The sequence below is a fragment of the Wyeomyia smithii genome, chromosome 1 (assembly GCF_029784165.1).
Source record: "Wyeomyia smithii strain HCP4-BCI-WySm-NY-G18 chromosome 1, ASM2978416v1, whole genome shotgun sequence".
Taxonomy (NCBI): Eukaryota; Metazoa; Arthropoda; class Insecta; order Diptera; family Culicidae; genus Wyeomyia; species Wyeomyia smithii.
Window position 1 is genome coordinate 159912883 of NC_073694.1, and position 25921 is coordinate 159938803.

General features: G+C 40.8%; 1 protein-coding gene across 3 annotated transcripts in view; it reads right to left on the minus strand.

Moving 5' to 3' along the window:
- Positions 1-106: 106 nt before the first annotated feature.
- The window catches only part of LOC129730703 (beta-alanyl-bioamine nonribosomal peptide synthetase ebony), a 105770-nt gene continuing 79955 nt past the window's right edge, over positions 107-25921 (minus strand). For all 3 annotated transcript variants that reach the window (XM_055690245.1, XM_055690261.1, XM_055690252.1), the window contains exons 3-7: positions 2728-3189; positions 1611-2669; positions 1154-1553; positions 806-1069; positions 107-742 (exon numbers count right to left, since the gene is read on the minus strand). In XM_055690245.1, coding sequence (XP_055546220.1) covers positions 397-742; positions 806-1069; positions 1154-1553; positions 1611-2669; positions 2728-3189 — 2531 coding nt within the window. In that variant the 3' untranslated portion in view covers positions 107-396. The remainder of the gene's footprint in view (positions 743-805; positions 1070-1153; positions 1554-1610; positions 2670-2727; positions 3190-25921) is intronic.

Consider the following 25921-nt stretch of genomic DNA (forward strand, 5'->3'; position numbering starts at 1 on the left):
TATCCAGCAAGCCGCTGAAGCTGGTGCAACAATCCCGCGAAAATGGTGTTCGTCTTGAATCCGGCTGGTACAAGTTCCGATTATCTTGGATGCAAAGAATTTCACATTAGCAGAAAAGAATCAGTTTTATTCACTTTCATAAATACAGGGTCCATATTGGGAGTTAAACATACATACTATACCGTCTCTACTAGTGTTGCTTGAAATGTGCGGTTCATACTTTGTACGATTTAGTTTTTCAATAAATATATCACTTGGTCAGATGAATTTTCCTACAACTAATTCTTAGGCATGATTCTTGTATAAAAAATTCCGAGTCGTTCGACAAACCGTTACTGGGGTGACCTAGATTTAAATGATAATGCAAATTGATCTAAAAAGTATCGATTTGAGCAACTAATCGGTGTTCCTATGCATCTTCCGGACATCTTTCCAGTGCACAATCACCCGTTCGTCGTTAGGGGCCTTTCCGAAAGGTCGCGATCCATCCGAGTACACCCACTTGTTGATCGGATAGTCGAGCATGTTTTCGTATTTGTATACGTTGGAACCGAGCTGCTGCGTTAGCGGACTTGTGTTAGTGGTTAAAATCCCGCCAAAGCGTCGCTCGATCGCCATCTTCAGCACCTCACTTTCCATGAAGTGCATAGCCTCAATGTTCTCCTGCGCACTCAGATCAGCACACGTTCCCATCATAAATGAGTGCAGAATCTCTTTTACTCCCTTCGGTAGCTTTTCCTCCCTGAAATTGAAGCAATTTTTCCGAATAACTGTTTATTTTGTTAAGAGTAAAACTGGTACTAACTTTATCGGTCGCTCAACAAAGTCCAGGAATTCGAATATGATACACAGGTTGTTGTTTATTTCCGGTTCTGGTTCGTCATACGCGTCGAAGTTTAGTGAAACTCCCACTGATTTGCCGTTGGGTTCCTTTATCACAAAACTAAGCCCTTTCTCGATTAATGCATCCCAAATTTCCTCTAGAATATCGCGATAATCTTGCTCTTTGATCAGCGGTTTGATATATCGCTCTAGTTCAGCTTTTTCGTAAAAACTGTACGTCAGTATGCTGGAAGAGTAATTCATCAAAGTATTGTAGAATTCAATCTAAAATGAGAATATGCGGCTACGAAGTCCCCCTTATAACACTTACTTAATTGCATCTTCTTTATGTTCGTCGGCCAATGGATGAGCGGTGAAGAGCGTCTTGTACTCAAACTCCAGTTCGACATTCGGCGACGGGTTACCATTCCGTTCGTGTTCCACAAGATGCTGTTGGTTGTCGTACATTTTATCCAGAATCTCTCCCAGATTGTCTGCCCCAATGAAGTTCGTTATACTGATGGCGTGTCCCTTCTGGCAAAGCTGCGTCACTGTGATGACGGAGTTCAACGAGTTTCCTCCCAGGTCGTAGAAATTGCTCTGCAGCGATATCTTGGCTCGTATAGCACGCCCAATCACATCGCCAACGGTGGCGAACAGATCCTTCGCCAAGGACATCTTATGTACCGGAACGCCCGTGTAGTCGTACTCGATCTCAATGTTTGTATCATCTGGAAGAAAATAAGCTATAAACTAAAAAAGAAACTCAACCCATTATCAGGACTTACCATTGTTGTTGGTAGTTTCATACATTTTCAGCAAGCTTTGCCTATCGATTTTGCCATTGACCAGCAGTGGAATACTATCCAGAATAATGACCTGTGGAATCATGTAGTGCGCTAGCTGACTCTCGAGGATACCTTCAACCTGTAGCCCAGTTTGAAACGCGTAATCCTTCTGAACGGTGATGAACGCCAGCAGGGCCTGATCGAGCTCCCCAGCGTGGTAGCACAGTACTATTCCCTTGTCAATCCCCGGAACTGCTAGAAGGTTTTTCTCCACTTCCGATAGATCAACCCGGTGTCCGCGAATCTTGATCTGCGAATCCGTACGGCCCTCGTAGAAGATACAACTTTTGCTTATCGATGCATAGTCACCCGTCCGATAGAGACGCGAGTAGGTAGGATCAACAGCGAAAGGATTTTCGATAAATCGCTCTGGATCACGCCCGTTTACGTAACCTTGGGCTAAGTTCGAACCGGAAACAAACAATTCCCCTACTTCACCTGGTTTGACCGAAGCAAGGTTCTTGTCTAGAATATATATCACAGTGTTGTCCAGTGGGTAGCCTATAGGAACTTTCTCGAAGTTGCTGAGTTGTTTTTTTGATTCACACACAAAGTACGTTACATCTCCCATGACCTCGGTTGACCCATAAAAGTTGCAAAGTTGATGGACTCCTTCCTCGAAATAGTCGAAGAATTCTTTAGCCAAAGATATTTGCAAAGGCTCTCCGGAGCAAACCCAAATTCGTAGGTTGTACAGTAGTTTTTCCTTTTGCATCGGGAGGTACAGGAGCAGCGAACGAAGTAAGGTGGGAACTAGAACAAGGCGTTCGATTTTGTATTCCTCCAACAGGACAACCAAATGTTCCGGGTTGTTTGTGACTTTCTTGGGCACAACCACAATTGACATTCCTTTGAGCAAGGGACCCCAAATTTCTGTCACCGAATCAACGAAAGTGAGAGCCGTTTTGAAGACACCAGTTTTTTCCGTGTTCGAATATGGGAATCGATTCCACTGCCATTGCAACCGATTCAGTATTGTTGCGTGATTCAATCGTACGCCTGAAATGGAAATCGGTTAGGAATTAAAGGCTGATTACCATGACACCGTTACCATTACCTTTTGGTACACCTGTGCTTCCGGAGGTGTACAACACTAACGCGAGCTCGTTCTTTCCCGATCCGAGCATCTGATCCGGCAGAATGTTAGCGTTGCTGAGGTCGCTAGCATGTTTGCGTAACTCCGTATACGATACTGCCGGAGTTTTACCAAACACGGCCACGTTGCTGTAGTCTTCGTATATCACCAGCACCGGTTGAGCCTCCCCTAGGATATGTTCGATGCGGTTAGCCGGGAAAGTCGGATCAAGCGGCAAATAAGCGGCTCCGGCCTTCCATATCGCTAGTAATGTTGTCACCAGTCGATCGGTGGGATGCATGCAAACCGCCACGATGAAATCGCCGTCACGATTCGGTTTGGACTTGTGCCGCTGTAGGATCTCCTCGAGGGCTGCGGTGGCCAGCCGATTTGCCGTTGAGTTGAGCACGTTATAGTTTGTTTTGATCCGGCCATGCTTATCGTCTGCAAGCGGAGAGAGATTCGGTTAAAATATTTTTTTCGAACCTGGTGTACATAAATTGTTTCATGTTGGATGTATGGATCTAAAGGTGCCGCCACACGGACGCTAATTCCCTTAGTTTCTAAGTCATAGTTGATTGTAAAAAGCATTTTTTCATCATAACGCGGGATTTACTGTCAAAAGCTATAACATAGAGACCCAGAACTGCTCCCAATAAGGTATATTACAAAGAAGTGGCAGATAAGTTCTCGATATGCGATCAGAGGTGACGAGTTAAAAGTTGTGACGTCACAACAATAGTTTACGTTCGGTATTCAGTGCGGATTTTCGACAAATTGTACTTTTTCGAGTTTCTGACGTTCTACGGTTACCAAATAACGCAAATGCAATCGTATGGAGGTAAACCATGTGGTGTTTCGGTTTATCAAGCCTAAAAGTTAAGTATAAGCATACATGCTTCTCCCAAAAATCCCAATGGTGAGAAACGCTGGCGTTTGTTCTGTCGGGTACCAAATCTTCCCGCAATGTTTTGTATTTGTTCACAATATTTTCGCGAGAAGGATTTCGAGCATAGGTTCCATGCCGATTTCTGGCGCATTTTGGCATCGGAAGGTAATGTATCAATTTATCATTCGTAGCTTCGTAGCGTCCAAAAGTAATTGTTTACGTTTTAGCCGTTCCAACAATTTTCACACTTTTACCGATGAATCCATCATCAACAACACGAGACAGATGCATCAGCTAAAAAATACGTTCCTTCGGCCAAATATCAGAATACATATTTCACACCATTCGAAGAGAAGTTCATTATGAGTTGCCTGTTTGGAAATAAAAAAGAGCTCTCTAACAAACCTGGGTCGCGAAGAACTCACCCCAAGTGAAGTAGAGGACGACATGTGGACCTAAAGCCAGCGACCTCTTGAGGAATCAGATGGAGTAGAGTATGCCATGAATTATATCGCTCGATCGGTTTTGAAAAGTAACCCCGAAATGGGCATTTACACCTATGAAATTGAAGACTCTTCGGAAAACGACTGCCATAAAAAAAATATTTTGAAGATCTCTCTAACGGTGGGCTAGTTTAGTTAATCGATGACAATACCTGGGAGACCATTCCGAGTTGTGCTCTCGTCGTGTTCGGTCGCAATTTCATTTCGGACTCGATAGTGCCGACCAGTTAATCGCCTTCAAGGTCACCGTGCATTGTATTGCGTGTGCACTGCTGCTCGTTGCCGTCGTCTATTGAAGACAAAGGAACGCATCATCGCCTATTGCTACCGTACGCCACAGACTGTACGTTGTGTCGCTACTGCGAGAGATCCAGTACCCGGCGTACTGCTGTTTGGCTGTACTGGTGCTGCTGTGTGGCTGGAGCGGCTGCAGCTTTTGCTACCGGACTCTTGTGTGAAGGACTGGAGATTGGCATCGCCCGTGCGCTGATTGTGGCGGAGAGCGGCTGCAGAAGATAAGTAGTTTTTTTTTTGGTTTTTTTCTTAAATTTTATTTGTTGTTTGGCATTTTGCGTGTGTGACTTACGCGTCCAACATGGACGACGAACGCGGGGATGAAAACCCGCTCGTTCTACCGCCTAGCCCTCCCGGATACAAAGTTCCAAGGGTTAAAAATGGAACCCCGCAGGAAGCTACCCATCGGCTTAAGCAGTATCCGGAGGGCAAAGCTGGTATTAGGGCTGTATTTTTCCGGCCGAAAGTGAAAGCATTGAACACAATGCAAATATGTAGAGATCTGGCACGGTTTACAGCCGTGACTGAAATAATCAAAGTACGCCCGAATAAACTGCGTGTTTTGGTGACCGACCTCAAGCAAGCAAACGAGATTGCTGCTTGTGAGCTCTTCACGCGGGAGTACCACGTGTACATTCCAGCTCGCGTAGTTGAGATTGACGGTGTGGTCAGCGAATCGAGTCTGACTGTCGAGGACCTGTTGAAGGCTGGAAAAGGCTTGTTCAAGGATTCTAGCCTTCAACCAGCCAAGATACTTGAATGTAAGCAATTACATTCAGTATCGCTCGACAAGGGTGTAAAAACTTACACCCCATCAGACTCTTTTCGCGTGACTTTCGCCGGGTCTGCTCTGCCGAGCTATGTGCTCGTGGATAAGGTGCGTCTACCCGTGCGCTTGTTTGTACCGCGGGTAATGAATTGCCTCAAGTGCAAACAGTTGGGCCATACGGCCTCCCACTGTGGCAACAAAGCACGTTGTGGCAAGTGCGGAGAGCAACATGCGGATGACGCCTGTAATAAGGGTGCTGAAAAGTGCCTTTATTGTGGGCAGACTCCGCATGAGCTGTCTGCATGTCCCGCGTACAAACAGCGCCAAGAAAAGATCAAGCGGTCTCTGAAAGAGCGCTCTAAGCGCACTTTCGCAGAAATGCTCAAAGAGGCCGCTGCCACCAAACTGGTTTCCCCGAATCTTTTTGAGATCTTGTCATCCGATGAGTCTGACTCTGACTATTCAGTTGGGGAACCTTCTTTTGTTGAACCCGGGAAGTCTAGGAAGAGGAAAAACCTTTCTTCCCCTAGACTTCCTAGGAAAGGACAGAGAAGGTCTTCATCTGAAGTGACTGATACTAAGAAACAAAAAAGTGCTGTAGAAAATCCGAAGCAAACTCCTCCGGGATTGGCAAAATTGAATTCAAGTAAGGAGTTTCCGGTACTTCCAGGAACATCAAAAAACCCAACTGTTCCTTCTTTTTCGTCCAAGATTCAGCCAGAATCTGGACTGCTGAAGTTTTCAGATATTGTGGACTGGATTTTTGAAAATTTCAACATAACTGATCCTCTTAAAAGTCTTCTGCTGGCATTTCTACCAACAGTTGAAACGTCTTTGAAGCAGTTGACTGCTAAATGGCCCCTCCTTGCAGCGATCGTATCCTTCGATGGCTAATTCATCGGCTGAGATGGAGGATTCTCTCTCTATTTTACAGTGGAATTGTAAAAGTATCATCCCCAAAATTGATTCATTTAAAGTTTTGATTAATAAGCATAAATGCAATGCATTTTCCCTCTGTGAAACTTGGCTCACTTCAAATGTAGATCTTAACTCCATGATTTTAATATAATTTGCTTTGACCGAGACACCCCTTACGGAGGAGTACTTCTAGGGATTAGGAAGTGCTATTCTTTCTATCGTATTAACCTCCCCTCGGTCCCAAGCGTCGAAGCTGTCGCATATCAAATGACAATACAAGGTAAAGAGCTTTGTATTGCCTCAATATATATTCCTCCCAGAGCACAGGTTGGGCAACGGCTGCTCTTTGATTTAATAGAACTTCTTACCTCGCCACGTTTGATTTTGGGAGATTTTAACTCTCACGGCGTGGCTTGGGGTTCCCCTTCTAATGATAACCGTTCCTCTTTGATCTATAACCTCTGCAACGACTTCGACATGACAATATTAAACAACGGGGATATGACACGCGTTCCGAAACCTCCAGCGCGCCCCAGTGCTTTAGATTTATCTTTATGTTCAACATCGCTACGGTTGGATTGCGTATGGAAGGTAGTCCTTGATCCCCACGGTAGCGATCATTTGCCTATTCAAATTTCAATTGATAATGGTCCAACTCGCACGCGATCAGTTGATATTCCGTATGACCTCACACGGAATATCGATTGGAAGTTATACGAGGAAATGATTTCAGAAGCTGTCGAGTCGATTCAACATCACCCACCACTTGAAGAATACAACCTCCTCGCGGGCTTGATTCTCGACGCCGCGTTGCAAGCCCAAACGAAAAAATATCCCGGCGTGACGATCAAAGAACGGCCTCCCACTCCGTGGTGGGACAAAGAGTGCTCTGATGTCTACACGGAAAAATCCGACGCGTTGAAGGCCTTCTTTTGGGTGAAAGGTCAACCCGACGACTTTAAGCGGTATTCGAAGCTTGAGACCAAGTTCAAAAGCTTGGTCCGAGCAAAGAAACGTGGATATTGGCGCCGGTTCGTAAACGAAACGTCGAGGGAGACATCGATGAGCACTCTTTGGAACACAGCCCGAAGAATGCGAAATCGTATAACGGTCAACGAAAACGAGAAGTCTTCAAGTCGGTGGATATTTGATTTTGCCAGGAAAGTATATCCGGACTCTGTTCCTGCGCAAAACTTTGTTCGCGATACGTCTCCGGGCCACGATGCGATAGAATCACCTTTTACGATGGCAGAATTTTCAGTTGCCCTCCTGTCCTGTAACAATAACGCGCCTGGGTTAGATAGAATCAAATTCAACTTGTTGAAGAGTCTACCCGGCAATGCCAAGAGGCGCTTGTTGAACTTGTTCAATAAGTTCCTGGAGCAAAACATTGTACCGCAGGATTGGAGGCAAGTGAAGGTGATCGCCATCCAAAAACCGGGAAAACCAGCTTCTGATCACAACTCTTATAGGCCGATTGCAATGCTATCCTGTATCCGGAAATTGATGGAGAAAATGATACTCCGTCGTTTAGACCATTGGGTCGAATCAAACGGTCTACTATCAGATACTCAATTTGGCTTCCGCCGTGCCAAAGGAACGAATGACTATCTTGCGTTGCTTTCTACAGAGCTAGCCTATGCTCGCAAAGAGCAAATGGCATCTGTGTTCTTGGACATTACAGGGGGCTTTTGATTCCGTTTCTATTGACATTCTTTCGGGCAAACTTCACCGACAAGGATTTTCACCAATTTTGAACAACTTTTTGCATAATTTGTTGTCCGAAAAGCATATGCGTTTTACGCATGGCGATTTGTCAACTTTTCGTATTAGCTACATGGGTCTTCCCCAGGGCTCATTTTTAAGCCCCCTTCTTTACAATTTTTATGTGAATGACATTGACGCATGTCTGGCAAATTTATGCACGATAAGACAACTTGCAGACGACAGCGTGGTCTCTGTTACAGGAGCCAAAGCTGCCGATTTGCAAGGACCATTGCAAGATACCTTGGACAATTTGTCTGCTTGGGCTTTACAGCTAGGTATTGAATTCTCTCCGGAGAAGACTGAGACAGTAGTTTTTTCTAGGAAGCGTGAGCCTGCTCAGCTCCACTTACAGTTAATGGGTGAAACGATTTCTCAGGTTTTGGTATCTAAATATCTTGGTGTCTGGTTCGATTCGAAAGGCACCTGGGCATGTCACGTTTGGTATTTGATGAAAAAATGTCAACAAAGAGTGAATTTTCTCCGGACAATTACTGGATCATGGTGGGGCGCCCACCCAGGAGACCTCATAAGGCTTTACCAAACAACGATATTGTTGGTTCTTGAGTACGGGTGTTTCTGCTTCCGCTCCGCTGCAAACACCCATTTAATCAAGCTGGAACGATTGCAGTATCGTTGTTTGCGTATTGCCTTAGGTTGCATGCATTCGACCCATACGATGAGTTTGAAAGTTTTGGCGGGCGTTCTCCCATTAAAAGACCGCTTTTGGGATCTGACTACTCGTATTCTCATCAAATGTGAGGTTTTGAACCCCTTGGTAATTGAAAATTTCGATAGGCTAGTTGAACTTAATTCTCAAACCCGTTTCATGACTGTGTATTTCAATCACATGTCTCAAAGTATAAATCCTTCCTCATACACCTCCAATCGTGTCAACTTATTAGATACTTCTGATTCTACTGTGTTTTTCGATACATCCATGATGGAAGAAACTCGTGGAATCCCGGATCATTTACGCGTGCAGCAGATCCCTAAAATATTTTATAACAAATATAAAAACATCAACTGCGACAATGCGTTTTATACTGATGGATCACTTCTCAACGGGTCCACTGGCTTCGGTATCTTCAACAATAATTTTACCGCCTCCTCGATAATAAGCTCGATAATCCTGCTTCTGTTTACGTCGTAGAATTGGCTGCAATTCAGTATACCTTAGGGATTATTGAAACAATGCCCACGGACCATTACTTCATCTTTACGGACAGTCTCAGTTCTATTGAGGCTCTCCGATCGATGAAGAATGTAAGGCACTCTCCGTATTCCCTGGGGAAAATACGGGAACATCTGAGTGCTTTATCCGATAAATCTTCTCAGATTACCTTAGTGTGGGTCCCTTCTCATTGTTCCATTCCGGGCAATGAGAAAGCGGACACTTTGGCTAAGGTGGGCGCAACAAACGGTGATATTTATAACAGACCAATTGCCTACAATGAATTTTTAAAATTTTCACGTCAGAGTACACTTGTCAACTGGCAGGCCTCGTGGGATAAAGGAGAACTGGGGAGGTGGCTACACAGCATCATCCCCAAGGTTTCCACCAAACCTTGGTTTCGGGGGTTCGATGTAGGACGAGATTTCATTCGCATGATGTCTCGGATTATGTCCAACCACTACGGGTTAGACGCACATCTCCTGCGTATTGGGCTGGCGAGCAGTAATCATTGCGTTTGTGGATTGGGGTACCAAGACATTGAACACGTGGTTTGGGTGTGTGCTGAATTCCGCGGCGCCAGATCTCTACTTTTGGATACCCTCAGAGCCCGAGGAATACAGCCCTATGTGCCAGTTCGTGATATCCTCGCCCAGCGAAACTTGCCATACATGCTACATGTTTATAGCTACTTGAAGAGCATCAAGGTGCCAATTTAACAGCGAAACAAAAAAAAACCATGTTAGTTTTAGTATTGGATTTAGTTTCAGCTCGTAGTCGGCAGGGAGGGTAAAGAATTTGCCTTTAGCTTATAAGATATTTTAGACCATAAGGCATTAGATTTAATTGGCTCCGTAAAACATTAATTTGTATTGTGCCGTGTCAAATAAATGTTGTGTGAACAAAAAAAAAAAATACCTGGGAGACACATGTTGTTCCTGATATCATCATAGTACAACAATATAATGCATTTCATATGATATCAAACAAAATCAATACATTTTCCTATGTCAAACTGTTTTGACGTAGGACTACGTCTTTGTTTTCTATACTAGATTACACTTTGTGAAAATGAAAATGAAACTGGCAAATGTTGCGTCAGATTTCAAACGGTTATAGCAAGCGAACGACTTAATGCAACTTAGTCATTTATATGTCGGTGGATAGATAACATGTGTAACATTTTTTTGATATTATGTTCAACATTGTTGCTTTACTGCTTAATGGTGGAAAAAGGTGAAAAGTTCCAAGGTCAAGCTTTCCCATACATTTCCCTTGTTCTTGGCTTGCTTCCCAAGCACAGATAACAATAACATGGACGAAATAAATTCCACTGCCTACATATTTTGACTCAACAAAGTGTTTTGGTTTGTTTGTCTTTGTCTAAGCTGCGTGGCCACGCCTTAATGGTAAAAGTCTACGCTGAACTCGATACAAAAGACTGCGTGTGGAAAATTCAGCTTCTGTTTAGTTTGTTCCACAATAGCGAGTGCGGTGCAGCTGTTAAAGCTTTGCGACATTGAGAAACGAGAGCTGCATACGAGTCAACTTCCAGGCACCGCGGAGCATGTTACCTGTATTCTGCACACGGCATTTTGCTGGCACAGCTGCTGGAGGGCACAGCAGAGAGCAAATTTTATACGCGGCCAACAAAATAATCGATGCTACCGGTGGTGCTGTGATCATCAGCATTCTGTAGCATACATTTCGAGCTGAAGATCATGAAATCGGTTCTTTTCAGGACTATAAGATGATGAAGATAAGAGTTATGAGAATTTTCACAACTACTACTAGTGTGAAATGTCCATCTATTTTTAAATAATTTTTACAATAACGACCAGGACGCACCAAAGATAAACGAAACCCGATCAGAAGAGCATAACTAAAAAAATACAAAATTCTATCAACGTGAGATACAAATAACATATTTTTCCATACAATTGTGATGACAAAATTGAATCTGAATTAGTTATAATAACAAAACCTGAAATAAAGTAGTTTTGAAACAAGTCTTACCAATTTTTCGTTTTTAACAAAACCTGTTGTTTCTAACAATGTTTGTAATTAAAGACTGGAACGCGCAAAAATTGGTCGACTTCAAACTGGTTTATTTCTGTTAAAAATGCATGAAAAAACCATGAAATGTTGCATTTGGAAGTTAATTGTATATAAAACTAGCTGATACCCGGCCCGCGTTGCTGCGCCATTCAGTTTTAGAATTTGCATAATTTCAAACAATTCAACATTGCCATGTTATAATAAGGCTGTATGTATTCTACCCAAAAGTGAGATCTTTTGAGTCATGTTTCTAGAAAGTTACAATTTCTATAAGAAGCTCTAACAATTACATTCGGGAAAACAGCAATAGACAAAAAAGTTATAAACTTGACGGAGGTTTCTTATACTAACATTATTATTTTGGCTAGGAATTGTCAAAGTACTGTACTAATCTTTAATCAAGGAACACGTGCCAAAGGACCCAGGTGTGTTAACAAATTAAAGTTTTACTTGTTGGATATTTCAATTCAAAATAATTTGAAAAGTGTTGATGTTTCACAAAAAAAAAGCGATTCGAGGTTATAATTTTAAACTTTTTAAGTCAGTTAACTTAAAATACGTAATAAAAAAAAATAAATAACTTCACCGTCCTGTGACTCGATTGTTTGCGGGTTATCATATGCTGTCCTTATTTACTATCGCTTATACGGACTAAGTAATTCATTCCTAGATTCAAATACCCTGTAAAAAAATATTTCTAAACAGAGATAATTTCCACAATGCAGGTGCTTTCCTTCCCCACCCCATTGTAATTCCTGGTGCATTCGATGAACGGTAGCCAGCAACACCCACGTTCTGAGGCTGTTTTGTTTTTAAATCACCTGAAACATTATTATTTTTTCGAAGAATAAAACAGCTTCCTAGACATATTAATTCGTGTTCTATGCTTCGAGGTTCAACCAGATAATAATCGTCACCTTCTACTGGATATCTTCTGAAATATAATGATTTTTAATAAAAATTGGATAGTAAGAAAAATTTGAATGTTTATCGCAAGGCTAGTGGATAAACTATATTTTTTTAGTTTTTTCATTTGATGAAAAAATATACAAATTTTTTGGATTTCCTACTCTCGAGCAAGCGACATATAATTGACCGTGAGAAAAGCAGGCATTTTCTAAATTCAGTCCAACCATACTGAGAGACTGTCCTTGAGCTTTGTTGATTGTTATCGCGAAGGCAAGGCGCACCGGAAACTGCAGTCTCTTGAACTCGAAAGGTAAATCATTTGGAATCATCGGTATTCGTGGAATCAGCACGTTTTCTCCTATATATTTACCACCGATAATCGTTGCTTCAATAACATTCGGCATAAGATGTTTAACAGCAAGTCTGGTTCCATTACACAACTTCGGTGGATCCAAATTACGAAGGAGCATTATTGGTGCACCGACTTTTAAAGTCAGAATATGCGGGGGCATTCCAGATGGCTCCAACGAATTTAAAAACTCTATTGGATAGTTAACAGCTTCGTTACTTGGGATTGAGTCTACCGATTTGTATTTTACTGACTCTCCAGGAATTTTAAGTTGGATGCGATCATTAATTTTATTGACCGCATCGTTTCTTGGTGCTAAAATTGCACGTTCATATAACCAGGTACAATTTTTGTAGTTTCGTGCAATATTCGGAAAAACCTTAGTTTCTAGTTCCACAACTGAAGACACCATCTGACAAAAGTTGAGTGGAAAAGCTATCTCCTTTGTTGCCGAATCGGTCGGAATTTTACCATCTCCCATAGCGAGAAGCTGTTTAGCGAAAGTTTCAGCAGAAGTGTCATGGTGTAAATGCACTCGCATGTTTGTCGATAGTGTAATTTTATCAACGTGTCGCCAAAGGGGTGAAGCTTTGAGGCAAGCATTTAGCTCATCGGCAGGTGTTCCCCTTGGGATAACCGGTAATGTTAACCGGAAGTCTCCAGCTAGTAATACTACATCTCCCCCCATTATTTCTTGATTTTCCCTGAAATCTCGCAGGGAACGATCAAGGGCTTCAAGCCCCTTTTTATGTGCCATAGTGCATTCATCCCAAATTATGAGCTTGTATAATTTCAATACCGTCGCCATGCCAGATCTCTTCGCGATGTTGCAAATCGGTTGTTCAGCTTGGTTCAAATTCAATGGCAGTTTCAGAGCTGAACGCGCCGTACGCCCCCCTTCAAGAAGCGTTGATGCAATACCTAAATACATTTGAATTTTTTTTAGAGCAAGTGTATTGTCTATTTAGTAAATAAATACCTGATGATGCCACTGCAAGTGCGATATCACCCTGTTTACGAGTTTTAGCCAGTACTAAATTGAGAAGAAATGTTTTTCCTGTACCTCCTGGAGCGTCAAGAAAAACAATCCCTCCATTATTGTAGACAATACGTTGGATAATCGTGTCGTAGGCGATTTTTTGATCAGTAGTCAAAATCTTTTCATTGTCATCAACGAAACATTGCAACTGATCAACATAATAATGCTTTTCCCTCATGAGATCTCTGTCGAGCAGATTATTTTCATGTCGTACCGGAGTAGGTAAACCAAATTGCGCAAGTAGTTTATTGTTTATATGGACACATTTGTCCTCAAGTAGAATGAGTGCTTTATTATAAATTTCATCACAATACGATATGTCCGGATTACTCCTACGTAGTTGCAGAAGTATATCCTCACTTAAACTGTTTCTATGGTTTTCCCAGAGAGCTTTTGCATCTGAAGGAGAGCAAGTTGTCAAAATTATAGCAAACAAAGCTCGTATCTGTTGTGGGTGGCATGTTTCAGCAGCTTCAGTCAACGTAATGTCCCAGTGCTGATCATCTTCCAGTGAACCGAGTTTGAGACATGCCTCTTTATATGTATCGCAAACTACACCATTGATGCTTCTTATAGCTAGGAACGAAGTTGGTCCTTGGACTACGTGAAGCAGAATTCTTAAATGAAAACATTCAGAATTGCTAGGATGCACCGTATACACACGGCCCAATGCATCACCAGAATGTATGCCAGGATAATCTGGAATCAATGCACCTGAGCGGTTCCAAAGCAAATGCCAAAATTTTAATATATTTTTAAATGTCATTTTTCATTTGACTTAAACTTTGCATAGACGCTTCTATAGGCAACATGTCATTCTGTGTAATCGATCGGTGTAATTGATCGGTGTGACATCTTCGACAAAGTTGTAGATAATAATTTTGTCTTTCAGAAAAATTGATTTTTTTTTTGAAAAAAAGTTCAAAGAAAAATTAAAAATCAGTTATCTTCTAGAGCTCGGTTTTTTAATCTCATTTCTTTCATAAAAATTACAAAAGATAACCTAAACAATGCAACCCGACCCGTCCGAAATCAAGAGAAAGTTATGATATTTAAAAAAAAATTTTTTTTTTCGAGGTCATATTTTTTTTAGAAGAACAAAATTGCTATCTACAACTTTACCGAAAATACCATGCCAATCATTCAAACCGTTGAACTTTTTTTTCGAGAAAAAAAACATTTTTTTAGAATACTTTTTTTGGAAAAACATAATTACTATCTACAAATTTGTCGAAGATCTCACACCGATCAAACAAACCGCGTATGCCCAAAAAATATTTGTAATCATCAATACCTTCCCGAAAACAGCATTTTTTAATAGCTTCTCAAAAATCAGTCGTGTTTCAAAAAATTAAACCAATTGCACAAACTGGCCCATAGAAACGTTTATGCAAAGTTTCAGCCAAATCAAAAATGGTCGATTAAATTGATTGCCCGTTTTTTTCGTGGAATTGCTCACCTTGCTTTCTTCTTTGAAATTCATTCCTTGATGAATTCCATGTATAATATCTTGGAACTTCGGAATAGAGCAACGTTTTAGCGAATTCATCATTCGCACACAAACGGAAAAAAGAAGTCAGTGTGGTATGCCTTGGTTGCTCAACCCGTTGCTGCGCATTTTGTGCGGTGAAATACACTCTCTGACCATTTTCTAAGTGCACACTTAGATGCTTAACGGTCGGGTATCGCTCGTGAATGGGAAAACCCAAAATTCTCCACACGGCTTCGTTGCTACTAATGTAACGGCCCATTTTAAATTGGTCTATCTCGTTGATTGCTCTCGTGGTTGCATCCGTTGAATTTGTCGTAGAAATTCCAAAAACCGCCATATCACTGCCTTTATTGACATATTTGCAGATATACTTTATAGATTTCACAGACATACAACTTTTTACATTAATGTGCGCTTTGAAAGTTTTCGAGAGTAATGGGGTGTATGGTACGATCCAACGGTTGTCAATGCACACGTCAACACTGTTCAAAGTAATGGTGGTGGTATGCCCTCCATCTTCTGGCTTACGCCGTATGTATAGCGGATATCCGTCATGTCCTGTTTGAGTCTCTTGAAGCAATGCCCGTGGAAATCTCTTAGTGCATTTTCCATCTTTCATACAGGGTGAATTTGGTCTAATTGCTCCACATGGCCCATGCACCATATTTTTCTTTACGATTTCGAACAATATGGGGTCTTTCTGAGGATCCGGTAGCTCAGCAGATATCACACTATCGATTTGTGTTGCCACAATTTTATTTTTCGACCATATTAAAATATGCGCATGTGGCAATCCCCTTTTCTGCCATTCAATAGAATACATCCAGCAACGTACTTCCCCATAAGCATGATTTTTCGTGATCAAATTCATCAGCCGTATAAGTTTTTGTTTGAAAACTCTAGCTGTTACATCGTGGCGATGGGTTGGTGATTGACCGACAAAGAGCAACTCATTTATTTCAGTCCACGCTGGATTACATGTAAACGTGATGAACAGATCAGGTCGACCATATTTCTCACGTACGTCAACGCGTCCTGTACATATTAATGCATGTGCCTGGGACTTCCGGTAAAAGTGGCTGGAAGAATACAAATTTTACCAACGTCACCCACATTACCATCATTTGCGATTGCATCTCGCAAATGTATGTATTCTTCAACACGAAGATTAGTTTGATTCAAACGTAGAAAAAGTAGTCGTTCGCTTTCGATTTTAGCGTACATATCAACAATAAATTGATGGAACAGCTGGCGGCATTGTTTGGCTCACCTCTTCTCACCATGATGCGATAAGCATAAAATTCCATAGAGGATATCTGAAGGGTTGAACAATTGAATGTTTTTTATCTAAAATTGTTTCATATGATTTGAAAATTTACCTTTTTTTGTGCCCGCGGCACACAGTGGAGCACTTAGAACATCAAACCTGATCAAAATTATTTTAAAGGATTTTTGGACTGGAAACGTATAAGTGGCTATCCACATTCCACGTAGACAGATTTTTGACGATTTTGACCCCCCCCCCATCCCTCTCCGTGGACAACTGCCCATATAAATTCTGAAAAATTTGTATGGACCGTGGACATTATACAAACCCCCAGCTGTTCACGTGGAATGTGGATGTACCCCAATGGATCGAAAATATAGTATAATAAATACTTGTGACTGAAAATTTTAATGAAATAACCCACCTTTGAAGGATTCGTTACTTTTATGATGATGTAGTTCGGATTCAATGGTAGTTTCTTTTCTACAATGTATGGCTGGGCCTTTATGAATAAAATATAACAGTTTTTTTAGATCAGTGAGGTGCGGGGCTAACACTGATTTGTTCATTATTCAATCTGAGCACTCAGAAGAATCTGAAGAGTCACTAGTATTATCATCATTGCCCGTGTACGAACATTTCACTCGAAACATTTGCATTGCTACGGACGAAAAAGTTTGACCGTTTTTTTATATTTTATGCAAAGTAGGAGTCACTGAATACCAAGGATAATGCCGAATGTAGAGCTAAGCAGTTTCAAGGACGTAATCTGCAAACTTTGATGTATCTATGTCTTGGAACTAACGCTAAAACACTGCCGGAAGCTGAAAAATTGAAATTTTTCGATGATTTTCAAAATGATGTATCTCACGAGTTCGGATTGGTTCGGATATTCTAATACCACCCGTTTGGCCAGAAACATACAGGCTTTCATTTGCAATTGACTGTTTACATTGAAACTCATTGATACTTAACTTACTTCATATAATATGACATATAAAAAAGCTCATTTACAGCATTTTTGTGTTTATTAAAATGTTCCCTGGCAATATCGAAACTGTTTATTAGTCTTTTAAGTTTAAAGATTGATTAAACTAACCTTCTTTGACAATAACCATAGTTGGTTTGATGATAAATCACTACGTTGCACTTGATAGTTTTGAAAAACAGTGAACGGTACGAGAGCATCGAATGCAACAACAGATAACTAAAATTTCATCGAATTCAACCAGCTGTAACAAAGGTTAACAATACTTCCGGATGCTCATAACCTATCGAAAGATTCAGTAGGTATCACACTTCAAAATGAGACTATGCAGAACATGGTTAATAAACTTTTGCTTTTCTAACTTTGGATCAGGTTTTTACTTGATTTACTCCTATGTGCGGCACCAGTAATTGGGTCAACGTGCTTCAGATTAAAATGATATCCATCTTCACCTTTCCAAAATATTTTCGGATATTGGAGCGCATCATATGATCTATGTGTTTCCGTTACATTTTGAAGACTCCCACCCCGCCTCCTTAAAACAATATCTCGTCGATCGCAGTCAGTTCCAACCATAACAATCGCCACTTCGTTGATAGTCGGAGCATTGAAACGTCTTTCATGTTCGCCAAACGGTGTTTTGTCTGCTCTGATAACGATTTGATAATCATCAGTTGGCATATCTTCAATCGCGGTTTTAAACAAATTAACTAACTCGTTTCGTTCGTGAAAATAATTTTGTAATTCTGTGGCAATTTCTCGATCCACACCGATTTGAATTGCACATCGTTGATCAACTTCAGCATTCTCATCACCCATGAAATAAATTTGTAAAAATTTATAGTCTTCTTCCTCTAACGGTAGAAGCGAACCAAAATTGTGGTACACCTGTCCTTGTACTTTAAAAGTGGGCATGAAACCATCACCGGTTATAATTTTTGCACCAAAAGATGTCATTTGGAAATATGAGTTATATTGTCTAATGTGATTAAAAAACGCTTCGATTGCTCTGTTGTTCCTGATACGTACGATAACAAAGGCTCTTGTGGTTGTTCCAGTGGAGGCAATTTAAATTTTCCCTTCGAGCAGCACATACCAGGTGCTTCCTTTACAAACTTCAATGCTTGGCAATAAGGGCACAATATATCCATATTGCCAATAACGGCATCGAGATGTTTACTGTAGTCATAGGTTTCATCATAACTGAATGCTGCCGAATTCAAATTGATTCTTTGTCGTGCGGCTGAATGTGCAATCCGGTCGCTCACGCGTCGTGTCGTAGGGGAGGATTGTACAAAACGCACCAGTTAAGCATTTGCGCGATTTACAGCGCTTCAAATCATTTCAGAGCGACATTTAACGTGTAGGATGATTGAAAGATCTATTTATTGTATGTTTGTGACGAAGTTTATTATAAAATACTCGATTTCAATGTTTTTTTTGGTAAAAATTACCATTGCCGCCAAACAAGCCCGTGACCAAAACGCACCACAACAAAGGTCAGCATGCTCCAGAGCAGTAAGCTAATATGCCACTAGCAAAAATCAGCACACGAAGTGAGAAGCGCTTGAAGTCTCGAAAGTAAAATAAAAAATAATGGAACATGCTCTAAGTTGTCAAGCAATCTCCTGCAAGCTCTTCGTAGTGCATTCTACCCCAATTTTAGTTTTGATTGTTTTTAGGTAAAAGTTGACGGAGGTTAGTGAAACAATTTGAAACACTCATAGTATTATAAACTCCAAGAGTTTAAAGGTTAGGGGAACCATAGTTTTTTGTAGCATTTACAAGTCAGTTGATCATAAAAGCTTAAATAAAATTCATGAATAATTACATGTTGGACAGAGCCACAGCCAATTGCACAGTTTTTTGAGTATTTCAGTCATTATGGCACACTTTTTTAAATGAGAACTGTAGAGAAGCTGGAATTTTTTGAGAAAAGCGAAGAATTTCGTCATAAAAAGCCACATGTCTAAGTATTTTATGGAATTAATAGCATGGGCCATCTTACCCAACTGGTGCGTCTTGTACGGCTCTCCCCTACTTTGCTCTACAGTTTCGGCAACTCTTGCCCCTGATCGTGCCACTCGGTCGCTCACACGCCGTGATACACGTTGCTCTTCGGTTTCAGCATCTCTAGCAACTGACCGTGCAATACGGTGATTGGCACATCGTAAAGCGCGTTGCTCCTGTGTTTCAGTATCTCTTGCAACAGAATGTGTTGTACGGTCAACCACACGTCGTAAAGCTCGTTGTTCAACAGTTTCAGCATCTCTTGCAGCAGAATGCGCAATCCGGTCGTTCAAACGCCGTGTATCGAGCTGTTGAGATGTTTCAGCAGCTCTGCTGGTTGATACTGATTTGATTTTCTTGTGGATTTCCCTATAGAAGCTTTTTTTGGCGGCATTGTACTGGATATGAGATGAACGTAAGAAAAATAAATTCACATAAATCAGATAGTATAAAACCTGGTCAGCATTTTTCCATCAATTTTCTGTACTTCTTACCTACAGCCAACAAAAATAAATGCAAAATGTGTTCGCTAAGAACATCTATTATTAATATGAATATCTGTATTAAAACGCGTTGGATACATTTTGCATTAGTTCTCATTGTCGTACTCTGATCAAAACTTTCTGAATGTTTTTCATTGATTATGTTTTTCATTGATTATGTTCTTCGTTGATTATGTTCTTCATATCATTCGATTCACATAACGATTCTGAATAAATCATATGATCAATAAGACTATTCAGACAAAACATTTAATGCCATAGAGAATTTCATAAATTTTGTAAAACACTCACGGAAAACATATCAATTGCTTCGAAACATTCGTACATAGCGACTAATTCTCATACACAAAAGTACATATATTTTAGTTATACTAATTATCAGGCTTTATAGAAATATATGTATGCTTATCCTTATCAAAATATATTCAGGTTCATATGAGAAAGGCCAGATCACTCTGTGAGGTGGATTAATGAGTGTTCGAATCCCAAAAAATTCTTTTATAAAGTTCTGTACGAATGTTTTAGGCAAAAAATGTACCAGCGGAGAAATATAATTCGAGTTTGATTATTCAGGTTTTTTGCTGACCGGGATTTTTTTCCGCAATTCCCTCAGAACATAATACTCACAAATATTCTCGGTTTAAATATAGAAAGCGAATCCCAATCGTATGCGTTACAAATTACGTCTTTTCCTATAATCGAATAAAATTAAATTGCACATTGTTTGCCTATAGAAAGTAGTCTGCTCATGCTTTGTGAGTGAACTTCAGACAAACAGATCCCTTAATGAGTGAAAGTGGTGTTAATAGTAGAACAGAATTGTTCAAGCCCATACCATATACATTTTTCAGATAAACAGAAAAAAGGCACCCCATAATAATAAACGGCTGTTAACTGGATTACCATGCAATTGGTTCATTCCTGGTCAATCACAAACAACAATAACACGTAATCATGTTACAATTTCTTCATCCACACAGCGTTCTAGGATGAAGAGATTCTCACCTGGTACATGCGAATGGTGAGAAAAAAACCTAAAAAGCAGCAAAAGACTTAAGCTTAAAGATCTTCAAGATCCACTACACTTTCCGTGTTCACGCAAATTCTTCGGATACGGCAATCAAAGCAATCCGATAACAATTTGACGTTTCCTAAGATTAATAGCTAAAAATTTCCGATATTGTGTGTGCGTGTGCGATCCTAACTAATACCAATATAATTAGAAATGATACCTAAAACCAATGAAACTGGAGATAGTGTAGTGTGGTAACTGTTTTTTTGCTTTTTGCAAAACAAATATATTGATCTAACCGTTCTGAAGCATGTTCGAACAGACCCAAACTTCGAACAGTTGCAGAAAAAGATTATTAAGTAAAGTAAAAATATGTGACTGATTTTGCAGCGATAAGTAAGCAATTTGTTCAAGTGTTTGGAGTTCGAGACAATGTGAAGCTTGAATCCGAAAGGTTCTATTGTTTTCAAGCCTCGTGATTCTTGCATTGAACCTTTGCGCGTTACGTGTCATACTCGTCGTAAGTTAGCGCCTCTCGTTAGGCAACAAAAGTTCATCAACACACTCTTTGTTCGAAAATTCTTGTACGCGAATTCTATAATGTAAACTTGTTCACAGTTCCAAGAAATAGTATAAACCTGATTCCATATATTTACGCAATTTTACCATTATCAGTCCATTGGTTTTGATATTTTTAAGTACTAAACTCTCATTTCTTCAATACATCACTCAGATAAAGTTGTTTTGTCCATGCAAAATTTATATCTAGAAATTTACAGTTTAAGATAAAACTATCACAACAAAACCATGCGATATGCTCAAAAACCCTTAGAATAAATCTACATGGTAATCTGAATTGAAGATTTAATGTTTCGCAATAGAAGCAATTCACCCCCCCCCCCCCTATCCCCCTTACCAACGCTATTGAAATGTAACGATACTGATATTTTAGAAACATGTCCGACACTCGAGAACGCCTTTTCATGGTGAACTTCTCAATAGTTTACAAATATTGAATTTTAATATACCCCTCCACCACTTTCTGACTACGCCACTGAGGTACATGAAAATTAATGTCATAGGAACACACTTGAGAACTCACGTATACAAATTTGCACGGTAATTAAATTAGGTATTAGGGAGGTTATAAATAACAAATTCGCCCATCACCCTTTTGCCACGCTAATAAATTATATACAAATTGAAGTCGTTGAAATACATCATCCACTATAAGTTTCGCATACCGAATTCAAAGTTGCACGGTTATCGGGAAGGAAGTTTTTACGTTTATAAACTGCAAATTCACCCCCTCTTGTCCACGCTTATGAGATAGAGCAGAACCAATATTTTAGGGTTACTCCTCGTACTCGAAAACCCCTATGTACAAATTTTCAAGGTGATCGGTTCAGTAGTTTCTGAGTCTATAGGGAACAGACAGACAGACAGACAGACAGACATTCGCATTTATAGATATAGATAGAAGAAGATGCTAAAATAAGTTTTCACCGGTTGCTCTCCAGTTTTCAAAATGGCGTCCAAGCAATAGGAACAGCCTGTCTAAATTTTGCTCGCGCAGCAAGAGAATCCGACGTTCTCGCACGCCAAATTGGCGAAATTGCTGGATGTGGCCAAATCGACCATAACATGTATTATAAAAGTGTTCAGGCAGCGTCTGTCAACCGTCAGGAAGCCTGGAAGTGGCGGCAATCGTAATTCGGACGTGGCAACGACGATGAAGAAGGCGGTAGCGAATTATAGGCGGAATCCTAAACTCTCCATCAGGTACGTCACTGGCAAATCCATTGTCTCCCATATTAATGTGCAGCGGGCCAAGAAACGAGCCAGGTTGTTGACGTTTAAGGCGGTGAAGGTTGCGAACCCAGATTACGATCAAAACACCTCGGAAGGCGGTGGTCCGGAAAACTGTAATCTGCTAACAAAGTTCGACCGTGAGGGACGAAATTTATGTGAAGGTTGATTTCGAGCAGCTTCCGGGACAGGAATTTTATACCGTATCAGGAAAAGAGGAGGTGGCCTATATTTTCAAAACCATCAAACTATCGAAGCTCCCGAAAAAATACCTCGTTTGGCAGGCCTAATGCACGTGTGGTCTAAAGAGCGGCATTTCGATCACTACGAACCCATCAATCAAGAGATCTACGTCCAGGAGTGCCTGTAAATCGGCTGCTACCATTCCTAGAGCAACATAACACGCCTGTGCTGTTCTGGTCAAACTTGGCAAGCTGCCACTCTGAGAAAAAGGCGTTCGAGTGGTACGAATCGAACAACGTGGTTGTGGTTCCCTACGACCACTACCCTCCTAACAGCCCAGATTTCCGCCCTTTCGAACAGTATCGAGAATTGATCACACGAAATATCACAAAAATTAATAAATCCATATCACGAGCAGCAGAATGAATCTAGCTGGCGTTTGGCGACGAATAAGGTCGATAAGACCACTGTACAAAATTTAATAAAGGGGGTTATGCGGAAGGCACGGCAGTTTGGATTTGGCAATCCAAAATAATAAACGTACATTTCTTCCTTTAAATATGTGAGTTGAACTACCAAAATAAACATAGGAAGTTTTCTGTTTCATGAATTTTGACTGAAAGAAACGATTTCTTTGTCGACCAATTTTTGCGCGTTCCAGTCTTTATACTGTTCTACATACTAACTTATTTTGTTAGGAAGCTGATACATTAATAACAAATTTTGATATGTGTTTGATACTAGTAGAATCATTTCTGTTATCATTTCTGTTATTCTAACACCTAACGGAATCAAATTGAAAACACACCCTGTAAGGCTTTTTCCGTAACAAACTAACAGCTTCTGTTACATTTTTGTTTTTCCTTTCTGATCGGGTAGTGTTGCCTATGAATAGTTTATCACAACAAGACATAACCCTCATTTCAAGAATTTTCACTGCTAAATTGAGTGATTTTCCGGTTTAATTGTTTGTTTGTGTTCACTCGAACACCGTTATCAGTCAAATATTAGCCACGAAAATTAGTTAATCTAAGAACCAGAGTGATTCTCGCATCGAGAAAGCTAAAACTTTCTTTTGATGCTTATGAAAATCACTCAGTAGTATTGAATATGTATTGGTTTGTTTCTCTTTCTTTCTATAAGCTACGTGGCCACGCCTTAATGGTAAAAATCTACGCTGAAATCGATACAAAAGACTGCGTCTGGAAACATCAGCTTCAGTTTAGTTTGTTACACATAAGCGAGAGCAGTGCAGCTGGTAAAGGTACGCGACATTGAGAAACGAGAGCTGCATACGAGTCAACTTCCAGGCACTGCCGAACATGTTACACCTTTATTTTGCATACGGCAGCAACAGTTACCATCGTTCGCTGCAGGATATTTTGCTGGCACAGCTACTGGAGGGCACAGCGGAGAGCAAATTTTATGCGCGGCCAACAAAATATTCATGGTGCGATTATCAGCGTTCTGTAGCACGAATTTCTAACTAAATATTATGGAATCGGTTCTTTTCAGAACTATAGATGCTTGAAGATAAGAGTTATGAGAATTTTCGCAACTACTACTAGTGTAAAATTTTCATGTATTCATGCATCGTTAGTTTCAAAATAACGACTATCAAAAATAAACGGTAGTGTTACCTATGAACAGTTTAGCGCAGCATATTATAATATTTAGTTTAGCATATATTATATATTTAGTTCTACGTCACCATTTCATACAACCCCTAGGGCTGTATATCTTGTAGTATTTAATTGGTTGTTGTGACGTCACGATCTCAGTACGCGAAAAATGTTGCTGCCTAACACTTGCAACCACACTCATCTGCCGCTCCTTCGTATATACCTTATTGAACTACTCCGGCATGCCAGAATAGTTCATAGCCTACTGTTCAGTGATGAAAAAATGCTTTTTACAATCTACTAAGACTTAGAAACTAAGGGAATTAGCGTCCGTGTGGCGGCACCTTAAGAATGCCAAATATCACATGGCTTTGTTGGGTAATAAAAAAAAATCACAAGAATATGACATTTAGATCATTCATTGCGGTTGATGCATCCAATTAAAGAGCGGGCATATTTTTTGATGAATTTGACTATTGTATAAAAATCAGTATCCTTTTCGTGGATGTTATTCATGCTCAGTGTGTTTTCATTTTCAAAATCGGAAGTAATGAGGCACTTTCTGATGGAGGGTCACAAGAAATCCTCGATTTATAATATTATCGCTTGGTCCTACGATGCAGGCTCAATGGTCAATCACAAAATCTGGGTCCCAATTATGGCAACTGGTAGCTTAGTAAATGGATATGAGTTGGATTTTGTAATGGTACCACGTCCTCGGGCTGGCACCTGCAGCGAGCTCCCTTTGTAAAGTGGTGTGACAACGGCTTGAAACGGCGAGGTGGTACCAAGTGCAGGGGTCTCCGTTCCATAAAACCTGACAAGCCTTTTAGTACGTTCCGAGTTCATTGCCTGGTGGGAACCAGGCAGGAGTAGGATCAGATGGTTATTTCTGGCTTGCGCCGGTCCGGAGAGTCATAGTTGTTTATGAAGCGCTATGGCTGCCTACACTTGTCATGACCTCACTGCTTCGGCATAGACCACCATGGGACAACATAGGCGATTGCTCCACCATGGATAAGGATAGCGGCTGAAGAGGGACCCATTCAACAAAGATGAATCCATCAAAATCAAAAGTGACGGGTACGGAGGGACTACCAATTCCATTCGCGCGAGGTAGCATCCAGCGGTCTCCGCAGAAAAAGGCGAAGATGGATGCGGCGAAACCTAGAGGTGGAAAAACGGCGAATTCGTCAATGTCCACACCAGACATATTGGTAGACGGTCCATTGCTAGTCGAAAAGTGTATGGACACGCAACCGAGAGTGGCGGCGATGTCCGAAAAACTCGACGCCATAATCGAGTTCTCGGCGAACAGGCGGAATAACGCTGGCGACTTGGAGCAGAGCCTCCTCCTTCTTCGGAGTACCATCGCTGAAACCAGAAAAGAGCGCGAAGAACTCGTAGCTCGAGAGGAGGAGCCGAGGAAGCCAGGAAGGCGACTGCATCCAAAGGGTTGCACACTGGAGAGATGATACTTGAGCTTCGGAAGGACGCCAAAAACAAGGGAGCTACCTACAAAACGGTCGCCGGATGCTAACCTGGCCCTGAAAGAAAGCAAATTAAAGGTCGGCTGGTCTGTATACCCCCTGAGCATACTACAGCAACCGGACATTTGGTTCCT